The sequence below is a fragment of the Sceloporus occidentalis genome, unplaced genomic scaffold (genome assembly GCF_023333645.1).
Source record: "Sceloporus occidentalis isolate IW3139 unplaced genomic scaffold, rSceOcc1.0.p SCAF_307, whole genome shotgun sequence".
Lineage (NCBI taxonomy): Eukaryota > Metazoa > Chordata > Lepidosauria > Squamata > Phrynosomatidae > Sceloporus > Sceloporus occidentalis.
Window position 1 is genome coordinate 90546 of NW_028317287.1, and position 12689 is coordinate 103234.

Consider the following 12689-nt stretch of genomic DNA (forward strand, 5'->3'; position numbering starts at 1 on the left):
CTCTAGGGGCAAATATTCCCCAGTGATTCTCTATGGGCCAGAATGGTTTCTCTAGGGGCAAATATTCCCCAGTGATTCTCTATGGGCCAGAATGGTTTCTCTGTGGGCAAATATTCCCCAGTGATTCTCTATGGGCCAGAATGGTTTCTCTGTGGGCAAATATTCCCCTGTGATTCTCTATGGGCCAGAATGGTTTCTCTGTGGGCAACTATTCCCCAGTGATCCTCTATGGGCCAGAATGGTTTCTCTGTGGGCAACTATTCCCCAGTGAGTCTCTATGGGCCAGAATGGTTTCTCTGTGGGCAAATATTCCCTAGTGATTCTCTATGGGCCAGAATGGTTTCTCTAGGGGCAAATATTCCCCAGGGATTCTCTATGGGCCAGAATGGTTTCTCTAGTGGCAAATATTCCCCAGTGATCCTCTATGGGCCAGAATGGTTTCTCTGTGGGCAAATATTCCCTAGTGATTCTCTATGGGCCAGAATGGTTTCTCTAGGGGCAAATATTCCCCAGTGATTCTCTATGGGCCAGAATGGTTTCTCTAGGGGCAAATATTCCCCAGTGATTCTCTATGGGCCAGAATGGTTTCTCTAGGGGCAAATATTCCCCAGTGATTCTCTATGGGCCAGAATGGTTTCTCTGTGGGCAAATATTCCCCTGTGATTCTCTATGGGCCAGAATGGTTTCTCTGTGGGCAAATATTCCCCAGTGATTCTCTATGGGCCAGAATGGTTTCTCTGTGGGCAAATATTCCCTAGTGATTCTCTATGGGCCAGAATGGTTTCTCTAGGGGCAAATATTCCCCAGTGATTCTCTATGGGCCAGAATGGTTTCTCTGTGGGCAAATATTCCCCAGTGATTCTATATGGGCCAGAATGGTTTCTCTATGGGAAAATATTCCCCAGGGATTCTCTATGGGCCAGAATGGTTTCTGTAGGGGCAAATATTCCCCAGTGAGTCTCTATGGGCCAGAATGGTTTCTCTAGGGGCAAATATTCCCCAGTGATTCTCTATGGGCCAGAATGGTTTCTCTAGGGGTAAATATTCCCCAGTGAGTCTCTATGGGCCAGAATGGTTTCTCTAGGGGCAAATATTCCCCAGTGATTCTCTATGGGCCAGAATGGTTTCTGTAGGGGCAAATATTCCCCAGTGATTCTCTATGGGCCAGAATGGTTTCTCTAGGGGCAAATATTCCCCAGTGAGTCTCTATGGGCCAGAATGGTTTCTCTGTGGGCAAATATTCCCCAGTGATTCTCTATGGGCCAGAATGGTTTCTCTGTGGGCAAATATTCCCCAGTGATTCTATATGGGCCAGAATGGTTTCTCTATGGGCAAATATTCCCCAGGGATTCTCTATGGGCAAGAAGGGTTTCTCTGTGGCCAAATATTCCCCAGTGATTCTCTATGGGCCAGAATGGTTTCTCTATGGGCAAATATTCCCGAGGGATTCTCTATGGGCCAGAATGGTTTCTCTAGGGGCAAATATTCCCCAGTGGTTCTCTATGGGCCAGAATGGTTTCTCTAGGGGCAAATATTCCCCATTGAGTCTCTATGGGCCAGAATGGTTTCTCTAGGGGCAAATATTCCCCAGTGAGACTCTATGGGCCAGAATGATTTCTCTAGGGGCAAATATTCCCCAGTGGTTCTCTATGGGCCAGAATGGTTTCTCTAGGGGCAAATATTCCCCAGGGATTCTCTATGGGCCAGAATGGTTTCTCTAGGGGCAAATATTCCCCAGTGAGTCTCTATGGGCCAGAATGGTTTCTCTAGGGGCAAATATTCCCCAGTGAGACTCTATGGGCCAGAATGGGTTCTCTAGGGGCAAATATTCCCCAGTGCTTCTCCATGGGCCAGAATGGTTTCTCTAGGGGCAAATATTCCCCAGTGAGTCTCTATGAGCCAGAATGGTTTCTCTAGGGGCAAATATTCCCCAGTGAGACTCTATGGGCCAGAATGGTTTCTCTATGGGCAAATATTCCCCAGTGGTTCTCTATGGGCCAGAATGGTTTCTCTAGGGGCAAATATTCCCCAGTGATTCTCTATGGGCCAGAATGGTTTCTCTGTGGGCAAATATTCCCCAGTGATTCTCTATGGGCCAGAATGGTTTCTCTAGGGGCAAATATTCCCCAGGGATTCTCTATGGGCCAGAATGGTTTCTCTGTGGGCAAATATTCCCCAGGGATTCTCTATGGGCCAGAATGGTTTCTCTAGGGGCAAATATTCCCCAGTGATTCTCTATGGGCCAGAATGGTTTCTCTAGGGGCAAATATTCCCCAGGGATTCTCTATGGGCCAGAATGGTTTCTCTAGGGGCAAATATTCCCCAGTGAGTCTCTATGGGCCAGAATGGTTTCTCTAGGGGCAAATATTCCCCAGTGAGTCTCTATGGGCCAGAATGGTTTCTCTAGGGGCAAATATTCCCCAGTGAGTCTCTATGGGCCAGAATGGTTTCTCTAGGGGCAAATATTCCCCAGTGAGTCTCTATGGGCCAGAATGGTTTCTCTAGGGGCAAATATTCCCCAGTGAGTCTCTATGGGCCAGAATGGTTTCTCTAGGGGCAAATATTCCCCAGGGATTCTCTATGGACCAGAATGGTTTCTCTAGGGGCAAATATTCCCCAGTGAGTCTCTATGGGCCAGAATGGTTTCTCTGTGGGCAAATATTCCCCAGTGATTCTCTATGGGCCAGAATGGTTTCTCTGAGGGCAAATATTCCCCAGTGATTCTCTATGGGCCAGAATGGTTTCTCTAGGGGCAAATATTCCCCAGGGATTCTCTATGGGCCAGAATGGTTTCTCTAGGGGCAAATATTCCCCAGTGAGTCTCTATGGGCCAGAATGGTTTCTCTAGGGGCAAATATTCCCCAGTGAGTCTCTATGGGCCAGAATGGTTTCTCTAGGGGCAAATATTCCCCAGTGAGTCTCTATGGGCCAGAATGGTTTCTCTGTGGGCAAATATTCCCCAGTGATTCTCTATGGGCCAGAATGGTTTCTCTAGGGGCAAATATTCCCCAGGGATTCTCTATGGGCCAGAATGGTTTCTCTGTGGGCAAATATTCCCCAGGGATTCTCTATGGGCCAGAATGGTTTCTCTAGGGGCAAATATTCCCCAGTGATTCTCTATGGGCCAGAATGGTTTCTCTAGGGGCAAATATTCCCCAGGGATTCTCTATGGGCCAGAATGGTTTCTCTAGGGGCAAATATTCCCCAGTGAGTCTCTATGGGCCAGAATGGTTTCTCTAGGGGCAAATATTCCCCAGTGAGTCTCTATGGGCCAGAATGGTTTCTCTAGGGGCAAATATTCCCCAGTGAGTCTCTATGGGCCAGAATGGTTTCTCTAGGGGCAAATATTCCCCAGTGAGTCTCTATGGGCCAGAATGGTTTCTCTAGGGGCAAATATTCCCCAGTGAGTCTCTATGGGCCAGAATGGTTTCTCTAGCGGCAAATATTCCCCAGGGATTCTCTATGGACCAGAATGGTTTCTCTAGGGGCAAATATTCCCCAGTGAGTCTCTATGGGCCAGAATGGTTTCTCTGTGGGCAAATATTCCCCAGTGATTCTCTATGGGCCAGAATGGTTTCTCTGAGGGCAAATATTCCCCAGTGATTCTCTATGGGCCAGAATGGTTTCTCTATGGGCAAATATTCCCCAGGGATTCTCTATGGGCCAGAATGGTTTCTCTAGGGGCAAATATTCCCCAGTGGTTCTCTATGGGCCAGAATGGTTTCTCTAGGGGCAAATATTCCCCAGTGAGTCTCTATGGGCCAGAATGGTTTCTCTAGGGGCAAATATTCCCCAGTGAGATTCTATGGGCCAGAATGATTTCTCTAGGGGCAAATATTCCCCAGTGGTTCTCTATGGGCCAGAATGGTTTCTCTAGGGGCAAATATTCCCCAGGGATTCTCTATGGGCCAGAATGGTTTCTCTGTGGGCAAATATTCCCCAGTGATTCTCTATGGGCCAGAATGGTTTCTCTAGGGGCAAATATTCCCCAGGGATTCTCTATGGGCCAGAATGGTTTCTCTAGGGGCAAATATTCCCCAGTGAGTCTCTATGGGCCAGAATGGTTTCTCTAGGGGCAAATATTCCCCAGTGAGACTCTATGGGCCAGAATGGGTTCTCTAGGGGCAAATATTCCCCAGTGGTTCTCCATGGGCCAGAATGGTTTCTCTAGGGGCAAATATTCCCCAGTGAGTCTCTATGGGCCAGAATGGTTTCTCTAGGGGCAAATATTCCCCAGTGAGACTCTATGGGCCAGAATGGTTTCTCTATGGGCAAATATTCCCCAGTGGTTCTCTATGGGCCAGAATGGTTTCTCTAGGGGCAAATATTCCCCAGTGATTCTCTATGGGCCAGAATGGTTTCTCTGTGGGCAAATATTCCCCAGTGATTCTCTATGGGCCAGAATGGTTTCTCTGTGGGCAAATATTCCCCAGGGATTCTCTATGGGCCAGAATGGTTTCTCTGTGGGCAAATATTCCCCCGGGATTCTCTATGGGCCAGAATGGTTTCTCTAGGGGCAAATATTCCCCAGTGATTCTCTATGGGCCAGAATGGTTTCTCTAGGGGCAAATATTCCCCAGGGATTCTCTATGGGCCAGAATGGTTTCTCTAGGGGCAAATATTCCCCAGTGAGTCTCTATGGGCCAGAATGGTTTCTCTAGGGGCAAATATTCCCCAGTGAGTCTCTATGGGCCAGAATGGTTTCTCTAGGGGCAAATATTCCCCAGTGAGTCTCTATGGACCAGAATGGTTTCTCTAGGGGCAAATATTCCCCAGTGAGTCTCTATGGGCCAGAATGGTTTCTCTAGGGGCAAATATTCCCCAGTGAGTCTCTATGGGCCAGAATGGTTTCTCTAGGGGCAAATATTCCCCAGGGATTCTCTATGGACCAGAATGGTTTCTCTAGGGGCAAATATTCCCCAGTGAGTCTCTATGGGCCAGAATGGTTTCTCTGTGGGCAAATATTCCCCAGTGATTCTCTATGGGCCAGAATGGTTTCTCTGAGGGCAAATATTCCCCAGTGATTCTCTATGGGCCAGAATGGTTTCTCTAGGGGCAAATATTCCCCAGTGATTCTCTATGGGCCAGAATGGTTTCTCTAGGGGCAAATATTCCCCAGTGAGTCTCTATGGGCCAGAATGGTTTCTCTAGGGGCAAATATTCCCCAGTGAGTCTCTATGGGCCAGAATGGTTTCTCTAGGGGCAAATATTCCCCAGTGAGTCTCTATGGGCCAGAATGGTTTCTCTGTGGGCAAATATTCCCCAGTGATTCTCTATGGGCCAGAATGGTTTCTCTAGGGGCAAATATTCCCCAGGGATTCTCTATGGGCCAGAATGGTTTCTCTGTGGGCAAATATTCCCCAGGGATTCTCTATGGGCCAGAATGGTTTCTCTAGGGGCAAATATTCCCCAGTGATTCTCTATGGGCCAGAATGGTTTCTCTAGGGGCAAATATTCCCCAGGGATTCTCTATGGGCCAGAATGGTTTCTCTAGGGGCAAATATTCCCCAGTGAGTCTCTATGGGCCAGAATGGTTTCTCTAGGGGCAAATATTCCCCAGTGAGTCTCTATGGGCCAGAATGGTTTCTCTAGGGGCAAATATTCCCCAGTGAGTCTCTATGGGCCAGAATGGTTTCTCTAGGGGCAAATATTCCCCAGTGAGTCTCTATGGGCCAGAATGGTTTCTCTAGGGGCAAATATTCCCCAGTGAGTCTCTATGGGCCAGAATGGTTTCTCTAGGGGCAAATATTCCCCAGGGATTCTCTATGGACCAGAATGGTTTCTCTAGGGGCAAATATTCCCCAGTGAGTCTCTATGGGTCAGAATGGTTTGTCTGTGGGCAAATATTCCCCAGTGATTCTCTATGGGCCAGAATGGTTCTTCTAGGGGCAAATATTCCCCAGGGATTCTCTATGGACCAGAATGGTTTCTCTAGGGGCAAATATTCCCCAGTGAGTCTCTATGGGCCAGAATGGTTTCTCTAGGGGCAAATATTCCCCAGTGAGTCTCTATGGGCCAGAATGGTTTCTCTAGGGGCAAATATTCCCCAGTGAGTCTCTATGGGCCAGAATGGTTTCTCTAGGGGCAAATATTCCCCAGTGAGTCTCTATGGGCCAGAATGTTTTCTCTAGGGGCAAATATTCCCCAGGGATTCTCTATGGGCCAGAATGGTTTCTCTAGGGGCAAATATTCCCCAGTGAGTCTCTATGGGCCAGAATGGTTTCTCTAGGGGCAAATATTCCCCAGTGAGTCTCTATGGGCCAGAATGGTTTCTCTAGGGGCAAATATTCCCCAGTGAGACTCTATGGGCCAGAATGATTTCTCTAGGGGCAAATATTCCCCAGTGGTTCTCTATGGGCCAGAATGGTTTCTCTAGGGGCAAATATTCCCCAGGGATTCTCTATGGGCCAGAATGGTTTCTCTGTGGGCAAATATTCCCCAGTGATTCTCTATGGGCCAGAATGGTTTCTCTAGGGGCAAATATTCCCCAGGGATTCTCTATGGGCCAGAATGGTTTCTCTAGGGGCAAATATTCCCCAGTGAGTCTCTATGGGCCAGAATGGTTTCTCTAGGGGCAAATATTCCCCAGTGAGACTCTATGGGCCAGAATGGGTTCTCTAGGGGCAAATATTCCCCAGTGGTTCTCCATGGGCCAGAATGGTTTCTCTAGGGGCAAATATTCCCCAGTGAGTCTCTATGGGCCAGAATGGTTTCTCTAGGGGCAAATATTCCCCAGTGAGACTCTATGGGCCAGAATGGTTTCTCTATGGGCAAATATTCCCCAGTGGTTCTCTATGGACCAGAATGGTTTCTCTAGGGGCAAATATTCCCCAGTGATTCTCTATGGGCCAGAATGGTTTCTCTGTGGGCAAATATTCCCCAGTGATTCTCTATGGGCCAGAATGGTTTCTCTGTGGGCAAATATTCCCCAGGGATTCTCTATGGGCCAGAATGGTTTCTCTAGGGGCAAATATTCCCCAGTGATTCTCTATGGGCCAGAATGGTTTCTCTAGGGGCAAATATTCCCCAGGGATTCTCTATGGGCCAGAATGGTTTCTCTAGGGGCAAATATTCCCCAGCGAGTCTCTATGGGCCAGAATGGTTTCTCTAGGGGCAAATATTCCCCAGTGAGTCTCTATGGGCCAGAATGGTTTCTCTAGGGGCAAATATTCCCCAGTGAGTCTCTATGGGCCAGAATGGTTTCTCTAGGGGCAAATATTCCCCAGTGAGTCTCTATGGGCCAGAATGGTTTCTCTAGGGGCAAATATTCCCCAGTGAGTCTCTATGGGCCAGAATGGTTTCTCTAGGGGCAAATATTCCCCAGGGATTCTCTATGGACCAGAATGGTTTCTCTAGGGGCAAATATTCCCCAGTGAGTCTCTATGGGCCAGAATGGTTTCTCTGTGGGCAAATATTCCCCAGTGATTCTCTATGGGCCAGAATGGTTTCTCTGAGGGCAAATATTCCCCAGTGATTCTCTATGGGCCAGAATGGTTTCTCTAGGGGCAAATATTCCCCAGGGATTCTCTATGGGCCAGAATGGTTTCTCTAGGGGCAAATATTCCCCAGTGAGTCTCTATGGGCCAGAATGGTTTCTCTAGGGGCAAATATTCCCCAGTGAGTCTCTATGGGCCAGAATGGTTTCTCTGTGGGCAAATATTCCCCAGTGATTCTCTATGGGCCAGAATGGTTTCTCTAGGGGCAAATATTCCCCAGGGATTCTCTATGGGCCAGAATGGTTTCTCTGTGGGCAAATATTCCCCAGGGATTCTCTATGGGCCAGAATGGTTTCTCTGTGGGCAAATATTCCCCAGTGATTCTCTATGGGCCAGAATGGTTTCTCTAGGGGCAAATATTCCCCAGGGATTCTCTATGGGCCAGAATGGTTTCTCTGTGGGCAAATATTCCCCAGGGATTCTCTATGGGCCAGAATGGTTTCTCTGTGGGCAAATATTCCCCAGTGATTCTCTATGGGCCAGAATGGTTTCTCTAGGGGCAAATATTCCCCAGGGATTCTCTATGGGCCAGAATGGTTTCTCTAGGGGCAAATATTCCCCAGTGAGTCTCTATGGGCCAGAATGGTTTCTCTAGGGGCAAATATTCCCCAGTGAGTCTCTATGGGCCAGAATGGTTTCTCTAGGGGCAAATATTCCCCAGTGATTCTCTATGGGCCAGAATGGTTTCTCTAGGGGCAAATATTCCCCAGGGATTCTCTATGGGCCAGAATGGTTTCTCTAGGGGCAAATATTCCCCAGTGAGTCTCTATGGGCCAGAATGGTTTCTCTAGGGGCAAATATTCCCCAGTGAGTCTCTATGGGCCAGAATGGTTTCTCTAGGGGCAAATATTCCCCAGTGAGTCTCTATGGGCCAGAATGGTTTCTCTAGGGGCAAATATTCCCCAGTGAGTCTCTATGGGCCAGAATGGTTTCTCTAGGGGCAAATATTCCCCAGTGAGTCTCTATGGGCCAGAATGGTTTCTCTAGGGGCAAATATTCCCCAGGGATTCTCTATGGACCAGAATGGTTTCTCTAGGGGCAAATATTCCCCAGTGAGTCTCTATGGGCCAGAATGGTTTCTCTGTGGGCAAATATTCCCCAGTGATTCTCTATGGGCCAGAATGGTTTCTCTGTGGGCAAATATTCCCCAGGGATTCTCTATGGGCCAGAATGGTTTCTCTGAGGGCAAATATTCCCCAGTGATTCTCTATGGGCCAGAATGGTTTCTCTAGGGGCAAATATTCCCCAGGGATTCTCTATGGGCCAGAATGGTTTCTCTAGGGGCAAATATTCCCCAGTGAGTCTCTATGGGCCAGAATGGTTTCTCTAGGGGCAAATATTCCCCAGTGAGTCTCTATGGGCCAGAATGGTTTCTCTAGGGGCAAATATTCCCCAGTGAGTCTCTATGGGCCAGAATGGTTTCTCTAGGGGCAAATATTCCCCAGTGAGTCTCTATGGGCCAGAATGGTTTCTCTAGGGGCAAATATTCCCCAGGGATTCTCTATGGGCCAGAAACGTTTCTTTATGGGCAAATGTTCCCCAGTGATTCTCTATGGGCCAGAATGGTTTCTCTAGGGGCAAATATTCCCCAGTGAGTCTCTATGGGCCAGAATGGTTTCTCTAGGGGCAAATATTCCCCAGTGATTCTCTATGGGCCAGAATGGTTTCTCTGTGGGCAAATATTCCCCCATGCTTCTCTCTGGGCCAGAGGGGTTTCTGTATTGGCAAGGAAATAATAGTATCCTTATGGTCAATAATAATACCAATCTCCTTCTCCTGTCCCTCTCTCAGTCTCCCAGAAGTCAAGGTCAGCTATATTGACGAGGACATCCCTGAGTCACTTGCATCACGGAGTTGTATCTCTTTAACGGTAAGGAAAGATAGGCATCCTTCCCTTTTCCTCCCCTTTCCTGCCCAAATTCATCCTTCTTTTATCTTCATAGGATGGCAGGGGAATAGACCTTTCAACTCATAGGTAACCAAGGGGCAAAACTGGGGGCGGACGCGTCTCCCTTCTCCCCCTTTTTAGGGAACGGTTTTTAGGCTCAAGGCCAACCCAAGAGCATCCCTTTGTGGCCCATGGACTCTCCTTCACTTCTCTCCTTCTTTTGTAGGATTCGGAGAGCGATGGCTGTCCTGCAGAGGCTGATCTTGGGTCCAGGTCTGACAGGTAAGGTCTTCTCCGTTTGGGTTCTGGATGGGGACTGAATGAAGAAGTCTCCGCAAGTGGTCTTTCCACTTTGTTCCATGGCCTGTTCCTGTCTTTCTTTCTTTCTTTCTTTCTTTCTTTCTTTCTTTCTTTCTTTCCTTCCTTCTTTCCTTTGTTTTTTCTGTCTTTTTCTCCTTCCTTGTTACTTTCCCTTCCCCTTCCATCATTCTCCCTTCCCTTCCCTTCCTTCCTTCTTTCCCTCTTTCTTCCTACTGGGACTGAGAGGGTGATGATGATGGTGATGATGATATCATATTCCTGTCTGTGTTTCAGTTTGGAAGGGATCCCTGAAATGCTTGAGGCAGAGAGCCTTCCCTCTTTGATGGTAATGTAATAAAGTCCTTTCCCCCTTTTCCCTCTTTATTGGAGGACTGTCCAAACTCATTCTTCTTTTTCCTTGCTAGGAAAACGATGAAGAGATGGAAGCCACAGGGAAAGGAAAAGATGGGGAGAAGGTGAATAACTCTTTGGGCTCATGGGTAACAAAAGGGGGAAACTGGGGGGGAGACTTTTAGGGTCAGGGCCAGCCCAAGGCCACCCCCTTGTGTCCCATGGTCTCTCTTTCACTTCTCTTTATCGGTCAGGGCCAGCCCAAGGCCACCCCCTTGTGTCCCATGGTCTCTCTTTCACTTCTCTTTATCTATAGGATTTGGGCAGCCATGATCCCTGTCCTGCAGAAGCAGAGCCTAATCCTACACCCGCTTCAGACAGGTGAGTCCTTATGTCCCCCCAAGCGGCTTTTCCAGAACTTCATTCTGGCCCCGGTTATTTCATGGTCTTTTTCCTTCCTTCCTTCCTTCCTTCCTTCCTTCCTTCCTTCCTTCCCTTCTATCATTCCCCATCCCCTCCTTCTTTCCTTCCTTCTTTCTTTGCTTCCTTTTTCTTACTTTCCTTGTTTCCTTTCTCTTTCCTTCCCCTCCTTCCTCTTTTCCTTCCTTTTTTACCTTGCTCCTTCCTTTCATTCCTCCCTCCCTCTTTCCTTCCTTCTTTTCCCCTCCCTTTCTTTTCCACCTCTTTCCTCCCTCTCTCCCTCATTCTTTTCCTTGAACCCTTCTCTCTCTCCCACCCTCCTTTCTTCCTTCTCTTTCTCTCCCTTTCCCCTTCTTTCCCCTCCTCTCCTTCTTCCTTCCTTCCTGCCCTCTTTCTTTCTTTCCTTCCTTCCTTCTTACTGTGACTGAGGGATAATGATGATGATGATGATGATGATGAGGATGATATGTTTTTCCTGTCCCTATTTCAGTTTGCCACAACCACAGGGGACCAATGCAGAGGAGACCATCCCTGAGACGCTTGGCCTAGAGAGTATTTCCTCTTTGACGGTAATTGAAGAGTCTCCCCTTTTCCCCCCTTTTCTGTCCAAATTCTGTCCAAATCTATTCTTCTTTCATCTTGATACGATGACCATGAAGTTAAGGAAGCCCCAATGGGGGCCGCAGGGAAACGAAAAGGTGGGGAGGAGGGGAATCATAGAACCCAAGGGCCTTGATCCAGTCCAACCCCCTTCTTCTGCCATGCAGGAACTCTCTATCAAAGCAGGCCCATTGACAGATAGATGGCCATGCAGCCTCTGTTTGAAGACCTCTGAGGAAGGAGACTTCACCACAATCTCTCAGGAAGGAGTGTCTTCCACTGTCAAACAGCCCTTACTACTCCTAATGTTGATCTGGAATCCCTTTTCCTGTACCTTGCCTCCCTTGCTGCATCGGGTCCTATTCTCTGGAGCAGCAGAAAACAAGCTTGCTCCCTCTTCAGCAGGGCATCCCTTTAATATTTAAACAGGACTGTCATATCACCTCTTCACCTGCTCTTCTCCAGGCTAAACATCCCCAGCACCTTAAGTCTCTCCTCAGAGGGCTTCATGGTTTCCAGACCCTTTCCCTCCTTTGGACACATGGCTCCAATTTCTCAATGTCCTTCTTGAATTATTTTGCCCAGAACTGGACACAGGGCTATTCCAGGTGGAGCTTGACCGAAGCAGAATAGAGTGGCACTATGACTTCTCTTGATCTAGAGACTATACTTCTATTGATGCAGCCTAAAATCGCATTGGCCTTTTTAGCTGCTGCGTCGCACTGTAGACTCACATTCAATTTGTGGTCTAATCTAGGACTCCTAGATCTCTTTCACACGTAGAAGTCTCTCATTCAGCCAGGTGTTTCCCATCCTATTTAACTATTTGAGGGGATGTCATCTTGAGGAGGGAGCAAGCTTGTTTTCTGCTGCTCCAGAGAATAGGACCCCATGGAGCAATGAAGCTGAAGGAAAAGAGATTCCAGCTCAATATGAGGAGGACCTTCCTGAGAGTAAGGGCTGTTTGACAGTGGAACACACTCCTTCCTCCTCAGAGATTGTTGTGGAGTCTCTCTCCTTAGAGGTCTTTAAACAGAGGCTGGATGGCCATCTGTCAATGGGGATGCTTTGACGGAGAGTTCCTGCATGGCAGAAGAAGGGGCTTGGACTGGATCAGGGCCCTTCTTGGGGTCTCTAGGATTCTATGATTCTATATTTATGCATTTCATTTTTCCACCCTAAAGAACTCTGAAGAACTCTTTCAAATCATGAGTAACAAAAGGGCCACCCCAAGAAGATCCCCTTGTACCCCATTTTCTGTCTTTCACTTCTCTCCCCCCTCTGTTTATTTATAGGGTTCAGATGCTGGTCCCTGTCCTGCAGAGGCTGATCCTGGGCCCAGTTCAGACAGGTAAGTTCATCTCTCCAAATGGCCGAATGACCGGCGTATGACAATGTCCCCGCAAGCGGCCTTTCCGCAGCATCGTCCTGTTTTGTATCCTGCTCCGTTTCAGGGTCCCAGAACCTCAAGGGAGAACCTCTGATGAAGAGCGCTGTGTTCAGGAGTCTGACGCGAATAATTCTAACTGTTCTGTGGTAAGGAAGAAAAGGGCCTTTTAAAGAAATATTTGCAAAGGGTGGGGTAGGCTTTTCCAGGGACTGGAACCCGCTTCCTCTGCATTTCTATTTTTTAA

The 12689-nt window shown here is 48.0% G+C and overlaps 1 protein-coding gene across 1 annotated transcript in view; it reads left to right on the top strand.

The window, feature by feature from the left end:
* LOC149274953 (uncharacterized) overlaps window positions 1-12410 on the top strand; it is a 64609-nt gene extending 52199 nt beyond the window's left edge. The window contains exons 5-11 of the mRNA XM_089505064.1: window positions 9288-9366; window positions 9611-9666; window positions 9979-10030; window positions 10110-10160; window positions 10352-10416; window positions 10946-11024; window positions 12351-12410. Of these exons, the coding sequence (XP_089361190.1) occupies window positions 9288-9366; window positions 9611-9666; window positions 9979-10030; window positions 10110-10160; window positions 10352-10416; window positions 10946-11024; window positions 12351-12410 (442 nt within the window). The remainder of the gene's footprint in view (window positions 1-9287; window positions 9367-9610; window positions 9667-9978; window positions 10031-10109; window positions 10161-10351; window positions 10417-10945; window positions 11025-12350) is intronic.
* Window positions 12411-12689: the final 279 nt, after the last annotated feature.